This window comes from Knufia obscura, assembly GCF_036327395.1.
Source record: "Knufia obscura strain CCFEE 5817 isolate CBS 148926 chromosome Unknown scaffold_21, whole genome shotgun sequence".
In the NCBI taxonomy this organism is placed as follows: Eukaryota; Fungi; Ascomycota; class Eurotiomycetes; order Chaetothyriales; family Trichomeriaceae; genus Knufia; species Knufia obscura.
In genome coordinates this window covers 227,854-247,701 of record NW_027042707.1, presented here as the reverse complement: position 1 = coordinate 247,701, position 19,848 = coordinate 227,854, and the positions used below count along the sequence as shown (strand labels likewise).

The 19,848-nt window shown below is 50.8% G+C and overlaps 9 protein-coding genes across 9 annotated transcripts; 4 read left to right on the top strand and 5 right to left on the bottom strand.

The window, feature by feature from the left end:
- Nucleotides 1-205: 205 nt before the first annotated feature.
- PMZ80_010891 (uncharacterized protein) lies at nucleotides 206-838 on the bottom strand (the record flags this gene model as incomplete). Its single annotated transcript, XM_064879279.1, has 1 exon — nucleotides 206-838. The coding sequence occupies one exon, from the start codon at nucleotides 836-838 to the stop codon at nucleotides 206-208; it is 633 nt and encodes a 210-aa protein (XP_064725043.1).
- Nucleotides 839-3,704: 2,866 nt separating this feature from the next.
- PMZ80_010890 (uncharacterized protein) lies at nucleotides 3,705-5,228 on the bottom strand (the record flags this gene model as incomplete). Its single annotated transcript, XM_064879278.1, has 1 exon — nucleotides 3,705-5,228. The coding sequence occupies one exon, from the start codon at nucleotides 5,226-5,228 to the stop codon at nucleotides 3,705-3,707; it is 1,524 nt and encodes a 507-aa protein (XP_064725042.1).
- Nucleotides 5,229-8,447: 3,219 nt separating this feature from the next.
- On the bottom strand, nucleotides 8,448-8,806 carry HHF1_2 (Histone H4; the record flags this gene model as incomplete). The annotated part of the gene is made up of 2 exons (XM_064879277.1): nucleotides 8,448-8,551; nucleotides 8,599-8,806. 2 exons carry the CDS (start codon nucleotides 8,804-8,806, stop codon nucleotides 8,448-8,450), a joined length of 312 nt encoding a protein of 103 aa, XP_064725041.1.
- Nucleotides 8,807-9,493: 687 nt separating this feature from the next.
- On the top strand, nucleotides 9,494-10,009 carry HHT1 (histone H3.1; the record flags this gene model as incomplete). The annotated part of the gene is made up of 3 exons (XM_064879276.1): nucleotides 9,494-9,521; nucleotides 9,572-9,624; nucleotides 9,680-10,009. The coding sequence occupies 3 exons, from the start codon at nucleotides 9,494-9,496 to the stop codon at nucleotides 10,007-10,009; spliced, it is 411 nt and encodes a 136-aa protein (XP_064725040.1).
- Nucleotides 10,010-10,406: 397 nt separating this feature from the next.
- PMZ80_010887 (uncharacterized protein) lies at nucleotides 10,407-11,169 on the top strand (the record flags this gene model as incomplete). The annotated part of the gene is made up of 2 exons (XM_064879275.1): nucleotides 10,407-10,750; nucleotides 10,800-11,169. The coding sequence occupies 2 exons, from the start codon at nucleotides 10,407-10,409 to the stop codon at nucleotides 11,167-11,169; spliced, it is 714 nt and encodes a 237-aa protein (XP_064725039.1).
- Nucleotides 11,170-11,424: 255 nt separating this feature from the next.
- Nucleotides 11,425-13,188, top strand: PMZ80_010886 (uncharacterized protein; the record flags this gene model as incomplete). The annotated part of the gene is made up of 2 exons (XM_064879274.1): nucleotides 11,425-11,713; nucleotides 11,774-13,188. 2 exons carry the CDS (start codon nucleotides 11,425-11,427, stop codon nucleotides 13,186-13,188), a joined length of 1,704 nt encoding a protein of 567 aa, XP_064725038.1.
- Nucleotides 13,189-14,183: 995 nt separating this feature from the next.
- Nucleotides 14,184-15,560, top strand: PMZ80_010885 (uncharacterized protein; the record flags this gene model as incomplete). Its single annotated transcript, XM_064879273.1, has 1 exon — nucleotides 14,184-15,560. The coding sequence occupies one exon, from the start codon at nucleotides 14,184-14,186 to the stop codon at nucleotides 15,558-15,560; it is 1,377 nt and encodes a 458-aa protein (XP_064725037.1).
- A 164-nt stretch (nucleotides 15,561-15,724) lies between these two features.
- On the bottom strand, nucleotides 15,725-17,618 carry PMZ80_010884 (uncharacterized protein; the record flags this gene model as incomplete). The annotated part of the gene is made up of 2 exons (XM_064879272.1): nucleotides 15,725-17,299; nucleotides 17,349-17,618. The coding sequence occupies 2 exons, from the start codon at nucleotides 17,616-17,618 to the stop codon at nucleotides 15,725-15,727; spliced, it is 1,845 nt and encodes a 614-aa protein (XP_064725036.1).
- Nucleotides 17,619-18,579: 961 nt separating this feature from the next.
- On the bottom strand, nucleotides 18,580-19,809 carry PMZ80_010883 (uncharacterized protein; the record flags this gene model as incomplete). The annotated part of the gene is made up of 3 exons (XM_064879271.1): nucleotides 18,580-19,495; nucleotides 19,537-19,565; nucleotides 19,618-19,809. The coding sequence occupies 3 exons, from the start codon at nucleotides 19,807-19,809 to the stop codon at nucleotides 18,580-18,582; spliced, it is 1,137 nt and encodes a 378-aa protein (XP_064725035.1).
- Between the last annotated feature and the right edge of the window lie 39 nt (nucleotides 19,810-19,848).

The window sequence follows — 19,848 nt, the reverse complement described above, 5'->3', positions numbered from 1 at the left end:
CACCTAGTGTTCCATGTAGCATTACTGGAACAAGCACACTAAAACACCCCGCTTAAACACAGACAAGACATCGATCCCGAGTACCAAACACCAGAACAAAACATAGAAAAGATTATTGGCTATTCAGACTTGGATGAGCCCATGTACCTGGTAAAATAGTTAGAATAAGATGAATCAGAAAGCATATGGGTACCACGAACCGATGTCACGACCCAGCAGGTTTCCGACTTCCTTCAACATTCAAAATCTCGGACCAATCGAATTGCTGATCATCGGACACCGCGTTCCAATCAAAGGGAGGATACCCCGGATCCCCTTCAGGACCAGGACTAGGTAAGTCGTCCGGCATGTCTAGGTTCGCCGGGTCGTCCTGAAGAAGGAGGGGGTCTCGAAAATCGAACACCTGTTGTTCGGCGATCGAGGAGTCACCAGCCATCTCGTCCATCTCTCCTAACGCACGAGCCTCATGGTCAAGCAGGGCGTCCTGACGGCGCGTTAGTCGCTCCAGCTTCGCCTCTATGGCGGCCACGCGTTCCTCTTGAAGGAGGAGCTGTCTCGCAAATGTCACCATCAACTTGCGACCTTGTTTCGCTTGTTGCCGCAGCTCTTGCTTCTTATTCTCCAGACGATCGAACGTCGCCTGCGAGAAGTTACCACCACAAGTCATACCCTTCTTGGTACAAGGGCCACACTTCTTGTACCCACGTCGAATCATGCACGTCGTTTTCGACTTAACACATTGCGGACACGCCTCCATGGCTCGAATACCGGTTGCGATAATGTTGGTGCCGAGTCTCCGATATCGTTCAACTTCGGCCTGGGAACGCGACTTCGGCATTGTCAGCCATCACCAGGAAAAGGAAGGAAAAGACAAAGAGGAAGGGACATACCAACTATTTATACTTGCGAGGACGCAAGCAGACTAGAGAGGGGATAGTGTTACGGTTTAATGCACGACCAGGTGCACGACTAGGTGCACGGCCAGGCGCACGACCAGGCATGCGACCAGATGGACACCAGGGCACACGCCAGGACACACGTCAGGGCATGCGCCAGAAGTAGAATCAGCCAGTGGGCTGAGACCAGAATCGGACAAGGACGAAAACAGTTTGGGACACGGAAGGACAAGCGAGAAAGCACGTGATATCCCAAAAGGGATCCAAGGTCACCAAGGTTCCTAAGGTTCGACCTTAGACAACCTTGGGCACCTTGGATAACCCCGAAGAAGGTATGGGACAGGAGTATATAGCAACGGCTCTCCTCCGTATAGTTTCCATAGCTTCGTAGTCAACCTAAGTTATACCAGAACCCTACCTGTGCATAACTCGACCTTGCATTAAATACTCACTGGCCCAACATCCCACTCAGCTTACTTGAGTAGAACCACTGAGGTTCCACTCGTACCATCACTGGTCACGTGGAGACACCGGCCTCATAACATTGTGCTGGTGTGAAGTAGTGCGTGACTCTTTCTGGCTGCCCTTGGCACGGAAATTGCAAGTATGATGAAGCGACAAATGCTCGGGGCTAAAACATTTCATTTGGTCCGGTGATGAGGTGCTGGTCATACTCAGCGTCTTCTTTCCATATATAGTAGACGTATCGAGTGCGATAAGCTCTGTAATGATTGCTGATACGGCAGTGCCTGTACTGACTTGGGGCGGCGAAAACGAATAAATTTATACCGGTACTTACTTTATACGCGCTTGACTGATCCGCAGAAAAGGTGTTGAGAACTCACTCGGTGGCGGTCACCCAAGAGTGTCATGGCATCAGCTGAGTCCTCTTACATCGCCTGCATTGTCAAGGACTCAACGTGTAGGCGTCGCATACGATTGATCAACAAGACGAGTAGCCCAAAGGGACCTCGAGGTAGCAGGAGCCAAGTATCAAACGCCGAGAGAGGACAGGTCAGCTGCACCAATACCGCAAGACTCAACCGTATCTCACCAGCCACACCTCCCACCATCGGCAATTGACAGTCTTGATGCCTGTCTGTCGAGCGGTTCCGTTTTACCGCACCACGGGCGGCACAAGCCGAGCGCCTACGATCGTGCATGAGTCTTCATCGTACGTACATTAGCATCCACCTTTCGTTCCATAGCAATCTAAGCCACAGCGAACATCGAGTCGGGTTGTTGACGACCACGAATCCCACCTCCTCCGCATGTGGCACGATGCTGAGTCAGAGAGACTCATCTGGTGATGCCTGTTTTGGAAATGGTCATCACCGGACAACATGCGAACGGCGATAAGCCACGGCTCGGCCGCGATATACGGCCGCGCGAAGTCTAGTACGGCCGTGACCATGAATTGCTTACCGATCAGAAAGCACTTGAGCCGCGACACGAATGCGCCGTCGCAAAAGCAGGCATGAAATGGTTGCGACACTGGCTCCCAGGATTCCAAAGTATTTACTTCTAGAAGCTAGTCAAAGATTCCTATGCATGTCCCGCGCAGGCGCGACCCGAGGACGCAGCGCCGTTGGCAGTATGCGTCAGATGACCCGAAGAAGGCAACCGCAGCAGAGAAACTCATGACCGCTCGAAGAACTTACTTAAGAAGCCTGCGCAACTACGTAAGCAAAACATACGTGAGCAGACCGGCGAAGCAAGGTAGGGTACGTATGCCACATTGCGACAAACAAGCTGCTTAGTCGTATGTTGTTTAGGCTATCTTGGGCGTTCAGCCTCAGAATGCGGGCTGGGCGCGTGATTCTCTGGGCCCGCTGCGGCCGCAACCTGGGGTTAGGCCGGCTTTCCATTTGCCCATCAGAATAGATGATGCTATTGATGGTGGTCAGACTCAAGGGAACACGTCTGCGAGATGATCACAATGCACTCAAGGAGGGCATGACAAGAATAGCAGCAACAGTGTTGGCATGGTTGGAAGAGTGGTCGATGTGGAAAAGTTCTCGTTCTGGGGTGCCCGGAGACGACCGGACAGCACAGCGTGTGCATCTAGAACCAAGCGGAGTTGACCTCCAGAGCCTAGATTCGAATCGCTCTCAACTTGTGCTGCAGCTGTGCACAGCCTGTTCTTGAGACACAGACCAAACCACGAAAGCCACGAGCATGTGGCACGAGGTCAATGATTGCTGGACATGTCTGATCAAATACAACGCGACAATAATCATTGAAATGCAATCTGCTAACGGCGAGAACAATGGTGCAGGTAATCGGTAGAGCCATTAAATTCGTATTCGATCTGGTGATACAGTCTAGCTAGCCCTCCTCCAAAACTTTTGGTTTGTCTATCCCAATATTCGCAGGGGTCTGCAATACCATCTTCCATTATTGTTGAACCGCCCTTAACCAGATCATGCAAATTGCTATACCGGGCACTGCCCGTAATGCACAAACCCCGAGAAGAGAACCGCCAAATTCGCTTGCTTCATAATAGTGTACAACCCAACGCCAAATAACTCATGATCGCTTGCACAACTCCGAATAGCCTTCATTTCGTGATAATAATTCATCTCATCTTCATTCGTGGGTAATCTGTTGGTAGCCGATATTCGGCGCCATTGACGTAAAGGAAACTCCGGATGAGGCAGTTATCGACAAACAAGGTTAAGCCCCAACAAACCCTTCGATGACGTCGTAGGTTCATCCTTCAACGTCGTGCCGAATCCATGATTAGAGCTCGGATATTCGTTGTCGTCAACGAAATCTTGCTTTTGACCGTGATCATCTCGACTGATCTCACTTGTTTGAGCGCTTCTTTTGCTTTCCCACCCAATCAACATCTGGATGGACAACCCTCATGTGTCTGGTCAGAGCATCGTTTCTCGAAAAAGTCTTTTCCTCCGTGCACAAATGACATCTTACTTTCATCTTCCGTGCATTGTGGATCGTGTCTTCGTGTCTTGTCAGATCGTATGGTCTGGAGAAGATCGAACCACAAGGCTTGCCAGTGGTTGGGTTGATGCGGTCACAACGATGTGGTCCTGCTTGGGTGTTCTTCGATAGGGCGCTTGTAGTTCTCACCGGTCCTGCTGACTCGTGCTGTCTGTGACCTTCGCGCTTGTGCTTCTGTAGCTTTGCCGGAGATTCAAACCGCTCTGGACAACCATGATACGTACACGAATATGTGCCTGCATCAGAAGTGACGTTGGCTGGTCTTTCGAGTCGTGGTGGCTGACGATGCATTGACTCCTGGCTTGACGGCATCGATGGTCCCTCCTCATTCGTAGACTCCATAGAAAGCATGTGTGCTGGAAAGTCAGGTGTAGAGTCTGCTGGTATGTTCTGACTGCTCGACTGACTCACAAACGGGTACTGCTGAGGTATCTGCACCGACGATTCGTGGTTGAATGAAGGTACACTGTAAAAATTCGAGAAGTTGCTTGTTTGTCTGTTGAACGATTGCTCTGGAAATAGTGACGGCTGATTATCTTCAATATCGTTCTCATCCAGCATCAGCTCTTTCGGCGATATCGAAGTCTTCTGCTTCTGAAGCTGAGGAACTTGTTGCTGCGGTCTCTGTACCTGGCCCATTAGAGTAGATGTAGGCTTAAATGGTGATCTATCTCTCGGATTCGACGTGGGTGAACCTGTCCGTAGATGCTGCTGCTGCGACTTCGAGAACTGCTCTTGAAGTGTGTGTCTGTGATTGTTCGCTGCAAATGAATACTGCGCACTCTGATCTGGGAACACATCTTGCAGTGACTGCTGATATGCCGCAGATGGGAAGTTGCCAGCATATGGCTTTTCCTCACTGTACTGCTCCTCCCACGTCTGCGGTGTAGCTGGTGAGTTCTGATGACTCATAGTAGACACTGACTGAGGCCCTCCATACGACGCGCGGTCATCGTGGCCTGACGAATGTATCCTCCTCATGTCATACCCTCCATTGTTTGCATATAACATCGACTCTGGCATCGAGTATACTGTCTTTGCCGATTGAGGTGAAAAATCGAAGTCGGTTCTCGAAGGCGAATAGGTGGCGTCTGATGAAACTATACGTGGATTATATGTACTCGCCTGTTGTGGCGATTCAGGACCGTTCGACGTTACGGAAGAGCCGCCTGAAGAGGCACGCTTGTGGTATCTGGGATCCTGGAAGTTACGAGGCAGAGCACTCAGAAAATCTCCTCCCATCCTAGGCCAAACACCTCCAGCGAAAGGACTTTGTGTAGTCATGGACTGTTGGTTCATAGGCGTCGTAGTCGGAGTTGGTCGATGTATGGCTACGCTCGGCGCGTTCTGGTATGGTGTTGCTTGCATATAGTGTGTAGAGGTAGATCCGAGTCTGAGTTGAGAATAGAAAGATGATCAGCGAGGTGGCGAAATATAGTACTTGGACTCGGCCTTCGGGTTCGGAATGAGGTAGAAATCCGTCGAATACGGGGTAAGATCCGACCGAGAATAGCGTGAGCAAGTGCTTTGTGCTTTGCTGCTTTTGAATTGATCACAGTTGTAGTGCAAGTATAGTCATTATTATTAGTGAGTGTACGGTGGGAAGATTGGGAATAGTAGTGTACGAATATGCGAGTTCTTGAAAATAGTATGACGTTGACGCCCGGGTTGGGGGACCCGGCTCGCACTGGACCCTGCATCTATTAGTCGAACGCCAAAAATGTGACATCGTCCGTGCTGAGGCTGTGCTAAAGGCCGCACGAATTAATGCCTGACTCCGATATTTGTCCGTGTCATCCCTCGCTTTCCGAAGGGGATGAGCACAAATTGTGCCGCTGTTCTGTGGCCATTGTCACCTTTCAATCACAACACGTATGCCGAATTGCGCTCAGCTCATCACGGAAACATTCGTTGCATTTGATCTGTTTGTTACCAATTTTGGCAATGCATGTAACGTAGGAATGGGTAAGCATAAGGCTGAAAGTGGTTACAATACCTGGTGTGCTTCTGTGATGCTCCACAACCTTCGAGAACACGTTGTTTCTGCAGGTACATGGTAGGGATACCCCATCAGGAAGGATAGTGGAATCTTCGTTTGTCGGGCGGCTGCATGAGAAGTTTTGAGCTCGGAAGAATTCTGTCCACAAGCAGCATCCCTTGGCTACGCTACGCTAGCCCATGGGCGGAAGTTCCAAGCGTGTCTGTTCAACCTGTATTCTCGGCTGTTCTCGTCGGTAGGAGAAAATTTGAGATACGAGTATTCGTACTCGCAGCTTGCTTCGGTGCGGCCGTGTCTGATGGTGCACTAACCAGTGCTTGTGAAGTACGATGCCTCCTCGTCCTGGCTTTGTTATGCCAAGGGTGTGGCTATGGAACTTCCAGGTGTCGTGTGATCTGCTTGGAGGGGGAGACTCTCAATGCATGGCCCAATCGCGCTTGTCGGCTTTTGAATATTGTGGCTTGACTAGCGAAGCTGTGGCTGACATGTCCCTTCTTTGTGTACTTCTGTGCCAACGTGGATCGTTGGATCTGGATCTGGGATTCCACGTATGTGTGAGATGTATGGGATCTAGGCGATGCACTTTCTATGCTCAGGCACCATTCTTGTTGCCCAGAAATTCAGCTTTGTTGTACTTTCAAGCTGAGAGGCTTTCCTTCGCAGCTGAGAGGTGAGACATGAGAGCTGGAGCCTTTCCAGCATGTCGGCAAGTTATTGAATTCGCTTGGTTGGTCAGTAGGCTTGTTGCTTCGATGGATGTCTCGTCAGGCCAGAAAGATCAGTCGCAGCTGCCTGTTGACAAGGGAGCATGCGAGCAGAGAACCATAAGAGGCATTCATACAGTTTTCAACGGCTTCGAACTTGACGTACGGATATCGCCGCCACCTGTAACCTCTACGAAGCAGATGCGCAGACAGCTGGAATAGGTAGCTTTCGAAGCATGCTAGTATACCTGGCTGGCGCATTCTGATTCTTCTTCGTTCCATGATTCGACGGAAGACCATGCTACTCCTTGAGTCCGGACAATTTCTGCTGCCAGGCATTGCATTTGTATCGAATGCTGGAAGGACACGGCCGGACGGCATGTTTGTACTACCGTAAGCGTGCCCTCTGTAGTCTGTATTGTCCATGACATCGTGCCGCTCGGGCTGGGGCGTGTTGTACACAGAGCGCATGGGCCGTTGTGAGTCTGATATCCGCTTCATCGAACAAGCATAGCATCAGCCATGTATCTACCACGCGGCCGGTCAAAACTGATTGTCTGTTCATTGCGGTTGTGACGATACTGGAACCCGGAGCTGCATGTCAAGCAAGAACATGATGCAAACTATGTTGATGACTTGTCGATTAATATCGGTGTCGGTGGTGTTGATTCGTAGTATGTATTCCTTGATGGTTGAACATTGTGTTTTTATTCAGTACATGCTCACACCAGCTTCGACAAAACAAACACATTCAAAGCCCACGCCACCTAATCAACCTACGCTGCATGATTTCAACCGACGTTCAGCACCGTCGTATAAGCAGCAGGCATGTAGGTATAGAAGAGAACATGCTTTGCTCAGACAGCAAGAAGTTATCTTCAATACTAGAACACGAGTTGCGCCACAAGCAAGAGCCGCCAAGACACGATCACCACGCTGTTGCGGCGACCCCAAAGAACCAGAGGCGCATATCGGCGCCCAATTCCGTCCTCATCAAAAGTCGCCGCCTGAGCACAACTGTTTTAGGCGGGCTACGCAGGCAGTGGGCGCCCATGTCCGGGGGGATGCAGCTCCCCAATGAAGGGGTAACGCCAGCAGAAGTTTGAAACCATACAAGAAGCACAACTGTATCATGGGCGGGATCACACTGTCACAAGTCTCACGTTGTCTAAAACCCAAGACACTGCTGCCACCAGAATGCCGCCATACATGAATCTCGAAGGAACATCGAGTAGCGAGCAGGTATCGAACCGGCGAGGGTTTTGACATCAAGCTACTAACATACAGCGAAAGCGAGGCGGGAAAGGCCACAAGGGCAATAGAAGCACTGGAAGCATTGAAGGCCTAATTCCATAGGCGAGTGTCATGCCTGGGGATCTGTCTAGACATGATTTACGCGTTGCGTGGCGTTGTGCGGTGCAAGTCGAAGCACCCGAGAGCCCAGGGCGCGTTCGTGAAGATGTTTATGGCTAGAAAAACGTGTGGCAGCTACGCAAGGACACGATCGCCACTGTGCGCATAGAGGCTGCTCCTTCCAACACTGCAGGCAGCGTAAGGAAGAGTGCCTATGGGCGCAGGAATGCCGGAAGCAGTAGTCCCTCGGGTCATAAGGTCTTCGGAAGCCGACCTAAGCAGTACATGAAGGAGCACGAGAAGAAAGAATTGATGAAGTTTGAAGTGGTATCATTGGTTCGTTGTACCATCATAGATAGGACATCATGTCCTCGGTCTCGCATGTGATGCCATCACCTCTGCACCATGCATTGAATGCCCGCCACATTGAAACGCCTTCCTATCCCAGTGTCATTCACTGATTTCATTCATCAAATCCGTGCCATGCAGGCAAATTGTACATCAACAATCGAAAACCAAAAAGCAAATAATCTAGCCACCGAAACCATAGAGGGTTCGGCCTTGTCTCTTCAGAGCATAGACAACGTCGAGAGATGTGACGGTCTTCCTCTTTGCGTGTTCTGTGTATGTGACAGCTGGAAATGGTTAGCGATTGCAAGGCAAGTAGGAGGATGCATCTTACCATCTCTGATTACTGATTCAAGGAAGGTCTTGAGGACACCTCGTGTCTCTTCGTAGATCATGGCTGAGATACGCTTGACACCACCTCTTCGGGCAAGACGTCTGATGGCTGGCTTGGTGATACCCTGGATGTTGTCTCGTAGAATCTTTCGGTGTCGCTTGGCGCCGCCCTTGCCGAGGCCCTTGCCACCTTTGCCGCGTCCAGTCATGTTGAAGGTTGGATTGAAGTTTGTTGAAGGTGGTAAAGTGTTTGAGGATGGAAGATGTACTTGTGGGATAGACTTGTGTGGGGAAGTATGAGTTAGGCGGAAGAGTTCAGGCTGGTGCAGCGAGTCTTAAGCTCGTTGGCTCCCGTGCCAGATCAACCACTGTTGTGGAAACTGGTACCGCTCCACAAACGCCACCCAAAATAAATCAGGCCCTTGCACTCCCTGCAACGTGTTCCGAGATCACGCTAGTTGAGGTTCTGATATTTCTCAACATGAATGATATTTTGAACCGTTCTACCATTTCCCATTACTGAATTTTGAGACGAGGTTCATTCGAAAGCACGCGTTATGTTTGATATGCCCACGTTTTCTGCATGCTCAGATCATAAGTAAGCATAAAGTGAGCTCAATGTGAAGCTACCTCAGCATGATTGGTCCAAAAATGTCAAACGCACGTCACTCACGTGCTTTTGTTGTGTCACTAGCAGGCAGCCGCTGATTGGTCGTGATCGCGAAGCATCCTGCCTTCCATCGCCGCTTACTTATTCTCTTCTCTTCTGCCTTCTCTACATCGTCTTCTTCTCCATCATCCACTCATCCAATCCACAACCAACCAACTTCAACTTCCAAACTCTTACAACCACATCTCTACAACCTTCTCAAACATCTTCATCCAGTCCAATCACAATGGCACGAACCAAGCAGACCGCTCGAAGTGAGTCGCACACTTTCGCCATCACCGACAGCTTACTGACAACGACATAGAGAGCACTGGCGGTAAAGCACCGAGGAAGCAATTGGCGTCAAAGGCCGCTAGAGTACGTTGTCGCCATCACCATCGACATTGAGCATGAAAATTGACGATTTTTCTAGAAATCCGCACCATCTACCGGTGGCGTCAAGAAGCCTCACCGATACAAGCCAGGTACCGTCGCTCTCCGAGAGATTCGACGATACCAGAAGTCGACCGAGCTCCTCATCCGAAAGCTCCCCTTCCAGCGACTTGTTCGAGAAATCGCTCAAGACTTCAAGTCCGACCTTCGATTCCAGTCATCCGCCATCGGTGCTCTTCAGGAGTCCGTCGAGGCCTACCTCGTCTCCCTCTTTGAGGACACCAACCTTTGCGCCATCCACGCCAAGCGAGTCACCATCCAGTCCAAGGACATCCAGCTTGCTCGACGACTCCGAGGTGAGCGATCTTAAGGGATTGCGATGATGACGACTTCTTTCACGATGGGTTGATACAGGCGAATCGGGTTTCATGGGTGCTTTTTTGATGCAAGCGGTAGCTATTGAGCTTACATGGGCATGGGTGTACAATCATGGAGATTGACTCGCAGTGAGTCTAGCTATGCATAGACAGATATGAGCAGACTCGAGTGAGTCAGGCAATTAGCTCAATCTGCCATAAGACAATACCAATTTCGAACGTTCAAAAAATAACATGTTCATTGTCCCGAGCTTGTCGTGCCCGCAATGCCTAGATGTGCCCGAAGCGCCGATGCCCGAAGCCGCTATTAGTCCCCGGAGAGACACCCGATCCCACCAAAACTTTATCTTCCTTTTCCTTTGGCAGAGTAGCAGGTATGGACGCGATAACATGAACAGAACCTTTCGTGTGCCCTGGAGGAATGGCGCAAATATATTCCGGTACCCCAGGACTGCGCGACGACACCAATCCGGTCAGCAACCACCCAAAGACGAACCAATAGACATCCCGTCGCAGCTATGGTACCACCGATTAGGACCAGTCACCGACTTCTTTGGTTGGTTTCATAGAACGCAGCAGAAGAGACCGCTGACGGTCCAACTATGCACAACCACAGTTGTCTACTTCTGCGGTGATATGCTCGCTCAAGAGATTGGAGGAGAAGAATACGATGGCCAGCGGACACTGCGCATGCTCACAATCGGCGCAGTCGCTTCAATCCCCGGCTACAAATGGTACGACCAGAAGCGATAAATCCCTGAACCAAGGTGCTGACATACCCAGGTTCATCTTCCTCGGCAATAACTTCAACTACGCCTCAAGGTGGCTCTCGGTCGCAGTCAAAGTGGTAGTCCAACAAGCAGTATTCACACCCGTCTTCAACAGCTACTTCTTTGGGATGCAAGCTGTATTGACAGGAGAGCCACCATCAGGCGTGATCAAGCGGATCAAAGATACAGTGCCGACGAGCATTGTGAATAGTCTGAAGCTTTGGCCAGCAGTGACGGCGTTCAGCTTCGCGTATATCATACCGCAGTACCGATTCATGTTCAGTGGGATTTTTGCAGTGTGTTGGCAGACATATTTGAGCTTCTTGAACAGGCGGGCTGAGAAGGAAGAGCATGAGGAGCCGATACTAACTGTCAAGCAATGATGAGCAGACGTAAGCAAATACCATAGACCATAGACCTGTACAGGAATAGAGCAGTTTCAAAACAAGAGAAGATGAAAGATCGATTGGCACGTAGAATTCCAAAACCGTGCAGCTGCCTGCTAACCAACACAAAGCGCTTCATGCCTAGCTACCGCATTGTAACTTCTTTATGAAACCTTTCCAAAGAATTTGCCATCATGAATACTCGAACTCCTCAGAGTCGTGGTCGTCATGACTCAATTAGACAGAGCAAACATGGATGAGACTGCCACCTCTACTCACAATACGCTACTTGACAACGCCAGTGATTATGGTGAGTTTGGCAGCGACGCAGAGGAAATCGAGCTACTCGATGATCTGCTAGCACAAGTCGCATCAGGAAACGAGGAAAGGCAAGAGCCCTTTGTCGTGACCGATATCGAAGATTATGAGCCACCTCGCGGCGTTCTGCTGCCCAAGACTATCATCGAGACGCGTCTGCCTCCCTCAGAACGCGAGTACGAAGCTGAGATCGAGGTGCTACGCGACTTCCAGACTGCAAGTAGTATGTTGGACATGTTCGACGCGTCCTGTGGCTGCTAACATGCTGACCAGCGTTTATCAGATACTAGACGAAGCCCTAGCCCAGCGAAAGAGCCTACACCACCTCCTGTATCCGCCGAACCTGATAACAGGTCACCTCTCGATCGCTTCAGAAAGCCACCGAAGAAGGCACTCTCCGTGACAGATCTGGTATCTCCATCATGGTGCGAGCTACAATACTTCTACGTGCTCAGCAAACATGGTCGGAAGAGAAGAACTCCTGCCATGAAGCAGGGTACTGTCGTACACAAGTCTCTTGAAGATGAAGTCCATATCACTGTACCAGTCGAGACCAAAAAGAGAGAAGACAGCTGGGGCTTGAGGTTCTGGAATATCTGTCAAGGTCTGAGGACTCTACGAGAAACAGGTCGAACAAGAGAACTTGAGATCTGGGGCACAATAGGTGGTGAGCTTGTCAATGGCATAATTGACGAGCTGAGCTACGACTGTCCTGATCCAAAATATGAAGAGAACCTCAAAGCGAAGAGCACGCCTGTTGCCGAGATTCCAGAATACCAGACCAGCATCACCGAGTACCTACTCGCGAAGCCAGAGAAGGAAGGATCGCAGCGGTTGAAAGGGGAGGAAGCGCAGAACGAGAAGTGGATATACCTCACAGATGTCAAGACGAGGGCGACACCGACACTGCCTACGGGCTCAAGTCTGCGGCCCACGATAGTCCAGCTACACCTCTACCACCACATGCTGGAAAATCTTGTACAAGGCAACTTCGAACTCAGCCGGCTGGCGGAAAGATACGACCTGGACGTCAATGAGACATTCTCAGACTCCTTTCTGGCACAACTCTGTAGCATGAATCAAGAAATCTTCTCCCAATCATCTCAAGGGTCGATGGAAGAACAACTACAAGCGGCTACGGTCACATCATCGCAAGATTCGATGGATGTTCTTTTGCAACACAATACCATGTCAACGATGTGGGATTACATGATGACACAGTTTAAGCACACATTTCTTCTCGATGAACAATCACCAGCACAACCACTATCCGAGTCTCTGCCTCCACCGGCCTCCCAGCAATCAACCTCCGACCTTCCTCCACCTCCATCCCAGCCCACCCGCTTAAGTCCTCTCCTCACAGCCTCCTACATGTCCTCAACCTACAGACACACACCGGGTTCCTCATCTTCAAAGCGTCTACTCGGCCACAAGTCCTTTCAATTCAATCCGCAGTTTCTCCACGCATATCTCTCGGCAGCGCTCGCTTGGTGGCGTGGTCAGAGAAATGCAGATGGTGTTAGACTCGAGGAGGCATGGAAGTGTCGAAGCTGCGACTTCAAGAATGAATGTGAATGGATTCTGAAACGAGACCAGCAGGCCTTTGACGAGGCCATGGAGCGGAAGAAGATGAGGGAGGTAGCGGGCGTTGAGGGCGACGGAAAGGAGAAGAAAACTCCTACTAAGAGTAGGGTCTGAGTTGCAATTTTGGAGAATTCAGTCCAAGAGCCGACCTGATGCGAAAGAGAGATATGCGAATACCGCTGTGGTTATTTGATTTCATATGCTCCGCTCCTCAGTAGACGGTAGAGGCTGCCGAGGCAGGCTTCTATAGGTCTTCTCATCTACGCAGTCTGAGGTCGGTTCATCCTGGCAATTGGCCGTTGTCGAGCAAGGGCGGCTACTCGCTGTTTATCATGAATGCATCAACCGCACAGCTTGCTCAGAGGGCTCAGACAGCCACGCAAAGCTGCGCAGATTGCAGCACTGGAAGCTTCTGGCCACAAGCGGGACGCATTGACGAAGGCGATAACATTATTCTCCCCAAGACCACAGGACAGAGCATGAAACTGAACGCCAGCGGTCGAGAGAGCAACCGTGGGCACAGCAAAATCTTGAGTGGCACATATTTCAAAGATTCGGCCGGCTGTGCAGACGACCACCGCAGGTTCGAGGAGTTACTTGAAAGCTGCATCTGTCGAGACACTGGTGACCATCAGCCTCGACTGTTATGTACTATGTTCGCACAAGCAGCGACTTTATGCGCAATCAGCCAGTTGAGCACCGGATCTCATGCAGTGGATGCTCAACCTGTGGGGAAGCTTCGACCATCCTTAATGCGGCAATTTTGTCCAGAAAGTTCAAACCACAAACGTCGCTCTCATTGGTCAAAGCTGACATCGGAGCAAGAGTATTGCATCACAGCAGCGAGATAACGCTCCAGATAAGCATGCTGCACAACCAGAACACAAACTTGTTCATGCATAAGGCACGACAATCTGTTGAGAAAGGAAACTTTGTGCGGACAAGCGCGTCGGAAATGGGGACACTTTACATGGTGGTCGAGGGGTCTCTACACCAAGAATGAATTCGTGTAGTGCTACTCTTCTTTCTTGCTTTGTGTCTGACTCAGGTGATCCTCGTTGCTAACATTACAGCGGCCACAGCTCAACGACACCATCAGTGACCGGACCATGGATTCGGAAAGTATGACCAGAGCCAAAGCAACGCTGGCACCATACATCGAGCAAGCCAGCTCGCACATCCAAAAATCGAAACACTTCTGCTCAGGCAAGTTCGAGTCCTCAAAACAACACCTCGAAGCAACCTGGCAACAAGCCTCCTCCCACCCACACTTCAAAGAACTAGTCTACGCAACCCTCTTCGCCCTCCTCACAATCTACACCCTCACAACCTACCTCATCCGCCGCCGTCGCACCAACCACCCCTCCCGCCCAACAACACCAACAACAGAAAAAGGCACAACCTCATTCAAACCACCACCCCGCGAGTTCGGCAAATGGACACCCTCCCCCTTCCGCCTCCCCACCCCACCCCCCTACCCAAACTGGTCGCTCACAGAAACCGCACCCCTCCCCTACCGCCCCTTCCGCTATGGCCCAAAATACAACGTCACCATGGGCCTCCGCACAGCCAAACACACCGACTGGATCGAGCTAGACAACCACTACCCCACTTACCACGCCAACAAGGCACGTCGTATCCAGGAACGAGGCGATAAATGCTGCAGGACCCACCCCGATGCCTATCCAGCCGCACTGGAACTCCTCGAGGACTTAGTCATTTATCTCCCCGCGCGATATCCAAGTCTCTACCGGCGCACTGAGACCGGCATCCAAAACCTCTGGAGCGGAGAACATATCAGCGCCACCGAACCGTTAAGTGAAGACCCAATCCAGAGTTGTGCGCGTCTCGTCCAAGACGACCTCGCAATCATGATCGAGCGTCCCGACGGCCAATACTACCTCCTTTCTGGCGCGATACTCCTCGCCGGCTTCTGGCGTCTAGGCGATAAATTCGGGATGCCCCTCTCAGAAATCCACACGAGCGGCGACGTCCCGCAATATAAATCCAAACTCGAAAAGGGAATGATGAATTTCTTCCGCAGGGTGAAACCAGAGGAAATGGTCGCGCGGAACAATTACTTTTTACAAGTTGACGATGATCTCGCGTGGTCATGGTCGATTGGGGATGAGGATGATGAGGGGATAAGTTGGAATACGGCTGAGAAGAACAGGGCGATTGAGCATCATTTTTTTCGGAGTGAGAGGCAGACGTTGAGACGGTTGCCGCGGAGTGGAGGGGTGGTGTTTACGATTCGGACGTATTTCTTACCGGTGACGGAGATTTGTGAAGAGGTTGGTGTGCCGGGGCGGTTGGCGAGTGCGGTTCGGAGTTGGGGGGATGATGTGGGGAGGTATAAGGGGAGGGAGAGGTATGGGGAGGTGTTGTTGGAGTATTTGGATCGGAGACATGAGGAGCAGGTGGAACAATATGGGAGGGAGGAGATGGAGAGGGTTGAGAAGGAGTGGGAGGGGTATCCCTTTTGATGAGGAGGTGAGCGTGCTTTTGATGGGGTGGGTCGGAATTGCTTCTTTCTGTGAGGAGGTATTGATCTGGAAATGGAAGCTGCTATGAGGAAGTGGTGTTTATGGTACACCAGTCCGTCGTGATTTCTGCATTTCTTTATGGCATTCACCTGGACCATGCAGTATCACCGCCTCTTGTAGATACCGTCAGCGAATGGATCATAACTCCCGTTGCCAAATGCATCACCACCATAGTTCAGATACCCGTCAACATATGGCTGCACTGGAAACTGCTCAAGAATACTCGGTGCATCCCCAAACACCCACACCGTCTGAGACCCCATGACCATATGCGCCAGAATATGGCAATGCATCATCCAAGCCCCGATTATGTCCTCAGTAACTCTTATCCTCCAAGCACGCCAGCCGGCAGTCGTTTGAATCTCGCCCTTCGTCGCATACCGGTGCAGCATAGTCGTGTCTCGCTTTGCGGGCGTGTAATTCTCGAAGTGCTTTTCGTTCTCAGTCGCGTTGTATGTACCATTTCCACTTCCAAGATCCCAATAATGGGAGCCGTGGGCATGCATTGGGTGGAAGTCCCAGCCACCGGTTGGCCCGGAGTTGCTTAGCCAAACGATATCGAGGACTTCGCCGACTAGGGCTGGGAAAGCGTGGTTGTTGTCGGTGGGATCCCAGCCATAATTTGCTAGAGCGGCAGTGTAGTTTGGCGTTTGGCCGGAGGTGTAGACTTGAATGAGATAGGGGACAGTGTTGTTGCGCTGGGCTGACTCGGTCTGGTATACGAGGTCATTCTGAGCCCATTGTACGATACCATGAAATGATCCGTTGTAGAAGCCATCGCGGATTATTTGGCCCATTGTAATGTAGACTGTCCGTGTTACTTCTGCAAGCTTCGGGAAGTCCTGCGCCTTTTTCTTGTCCAGCGACGACAGGGAATATTCCGACCATCCTGTGACATTGGCTCGGTCACCAGGAAGTTCAACTGGAGGCTTCTCCGGCAGGTCTTTTGGCAGAGAATCCGATTGACCGTCCGTCTGATATTGTAACAGAGCATAGCCGGATACGTTGGTGGGCCGATCTCGATTCTCGTACCGAAGCCAGAATTGGGTCTTGCCTAGAACTTGCAACTCTTCTTCCGTCTTTGCCTGAAACAGGAGACTGAAACGCTGTCCTGAGCCGATCTGGATACGGTCTGTACTCCAAGGCTTGGTGTACTCTCCGTCCGCTTCGATGATGGTCAACTTATCGTGGTCCTCGATTCCGAGCGTCACGAATGAGAGAGCAGTATTACTGATGAACCTCATTCGATAGCCCTCTCCGGGATTGACTTTGATGATCTCGGGCGTACATGTCTCGTCTGTGGCATTTCCGAAGGACGAATTGCCAGATTTGCCATTGATGAGAATCGCTTCTGGCTCGCCACTCCAAACGAAGGGATTCGCGACAAGACCTTCCTCCATGACCGAGTCATTCTTATTGTAGAAGTCTTGGAACAACAGTGAGATATCGTGGTCGTAGGCGTAAGGGAGAGGATCTGCCTCGATGTCCTCCACGATGAGAATACCACTCGCTGTAAGAGCTTGCATGCCCACGTGAGAATGGTAAAAGTATGAGCCAGCGTCGCCGACATGAGGCGTTATGGCATAGTCAAAGTAATTGAAAGGTGCTATTGGCCATTGCGATACTTGTGGCGTTCCATCTGAGAAGATATCGGTACGTTGACTAAGACCATGCCAGTGCTGCGAGTGTTAGCGGTGACCGTTCGTGTCCGTTTTAAAACAAGCTTACCACTGTGAGGTTCTGGTCTTCAATGCTGTTGTAGACCCTGACCCAAGTTGTATGGTTCTCCTTCAAGTACAGCGGAGGTCCTGGTAAAGTCCCATTGAACACGACCGAATACCGCGAAAGACAATTGATTGTGATGTTCTCAGCCGTGGCACTCAGCACATAATCTGGGGCATAGCCTGCTGCCCATGGCTGCCAGCCCGAGCTGGGCCTAGCACATGCTAGCCTGAAGTGCAACAGGCTACTTAAGGCCGTTAGCAACCAGTTGCGCATGATGGCGAGCTGGAGGATGAGGGTGAGAGCCCGACATTTTGCAGGTCAGTCCGACGATATAGGTTGAGTATGGCTGCCTTATTCCAACGAATTCCGAACAGCAAACGCTGGTTGGAGGCTAGCATTTCAGTAACGTAGCGCAAGCCGCGTCGATCTCATGCAGATGCTGGATCCCGAGAGCTCGTGCTCGCTTGTGTGTCGAATAAATAGTGAGATGGCGTGAAGTGCATCGTCGTCATACCTAGGAAGAGCCGGTCGAGACTTCGTGTAACGCATTGGATCTCCGGTCAGGCAGCCCAGAAGTACCCTTAGAATCTGATGCAATGACAATAATGGGCGGCCTAAGGTCAGTTCTTCTCTTCGGTCGCAGACTTGCTACGAGGCTGCATCTTAGACTTGATACCTTTCAATACCAGCGACAACCATGTCATGTCCTGCGCTGGGAACGCCAGGCGAGGGATCGTGATGATGCCTGCATTAGGTGGAGCAGATACGCCTGACAAATATAACCAAGCGATACTTGGTGCGGTCATTGCTGTGTAATCGTAATGCTCTCCTTGAGCTTAGATGTAAGAAGGTTGTCGCGAGAATAAATATGCTGGTGAGGAAATGGACAGGGTCGCGCAAGTCCGAGTTTCTCTAGGGGCAGATTTTTGTGAGGTAGGCGTCAAAAGCGCTCAAGTGCGAGGGCTCTGGCAGAGCTTCGAGCGTTATCTCCAGCTTCTATGCTGCCTTTTCCAGCAACAACCAGGCACGTTCTACCCGGCAGGCGGTTTCCTAAATAATTGGCCCACTCTTTGCAGCAAGTATGCCGAGCACTGGGCCAACTATTGGGCAAACCGCCTGCCGGGATGTCTGTAGCATGATCGCGATCCAAAAGCATGTCGAGGAGGTGATGTAGATAAGATGATACATTGTTTGTACACAACATGCGTTGTTACAAATAAACACCAAACTGATCTCACATGCCTGACGACTGAAGCATCAGATTTCCTTCCTTCAAGTCCTTCAGAGGGACATCCGCGAGAGGATCCTTCTTGTCAAAAGCATGCTCCGCCCTTTGCGCCCTCGACATCTTTGTAATATCGTACTCAGTGCCTCCTAACAGCTCGTACGTGTCTTTATGCTCCTTGAGCTTCTTTGAGAAGCTCCATCTGTCGTTCGCTGCTTTCGGCCACTCGTTAGTGTCGTCTTCGTTGAAGCCTTCTTCATCGCTGTCCCCATCATCAGATTTGTTGGCCAATTTCTTGCCCTCGAAGGAGACGCCAACATCAATGTTCTTATCCTTAGCATATTTGAGGATATGGGCTTCCCAATCCAATTCATCCTCCATGTTATATGCGTCTTGGAAGTCGCTTGCAATTCCCGCAAACAAGCCCATGATGAGCCCAAGGTCCTTGAGGTCAGAATCGGGCTTCAACTGTCCAGCCCGATCAAGAGCATTCAACATGGACAGGAAAGCACGACCCGCTAGCTCCAGGGTCGCAGATAATCTCTCGCCGTCGTCGATCATGAATAAAGGACCCATCTGATTCATCTTGATCCAATGTGTGAATGCTACAAGGGGGATCCACATGTCCTTGAAGTTCTGTGTTTTCTTCTTGAACTCCTTGGAGTACTCTACGATGAAGTTCTCAACCATTTCCAGTAGGCCATAGCCTTCAAAATCGTTGTAAATGTACATGCCGAAGTTGTCTGGCGAGCGGTATGATGCCTCCCTCGAAGCGTCGCACAGCTTGATCCAGCTTCTGCGCATCAACACCCATTTGTGGTCTGGACGCTCCATGGCCGGTTGGTCATGCTTGGAGCTTTTGACTTCCTTTTCGTGCTGCTCTTCGAGCTCTTCCTCGTCCAGAGCATCTTCACCTTTCTCGTCTCTGCTTCGTAGTCATAAAATGGTCGACTCATACAAATGTACTCATATGGGTCTTCCTTGTCCATAGGAATCTGCAGTGAGATATCAGCCTCCAGCTGTTTTCCATGGATGACAACTGCTTACTTTATTCTCCTTATCGTTGCTAGCGGAAGTGCTTTCTTCAACTACTTCGATTGGAGTAACATCTTCAGCCCCTACCTCATCAGGCGCATCGGACGTTGGCTGGCCTGTCTGCTTGCTCTTTCCCTTGCTTGATTTTGATGGCGGTTCAGCATTTGGATCAGCTTCCGTCAATGGTCGCTTTGAACGAGGCATACTTGAGGTTAATGCACGATTTTGGGGCAGCCCTGCAGA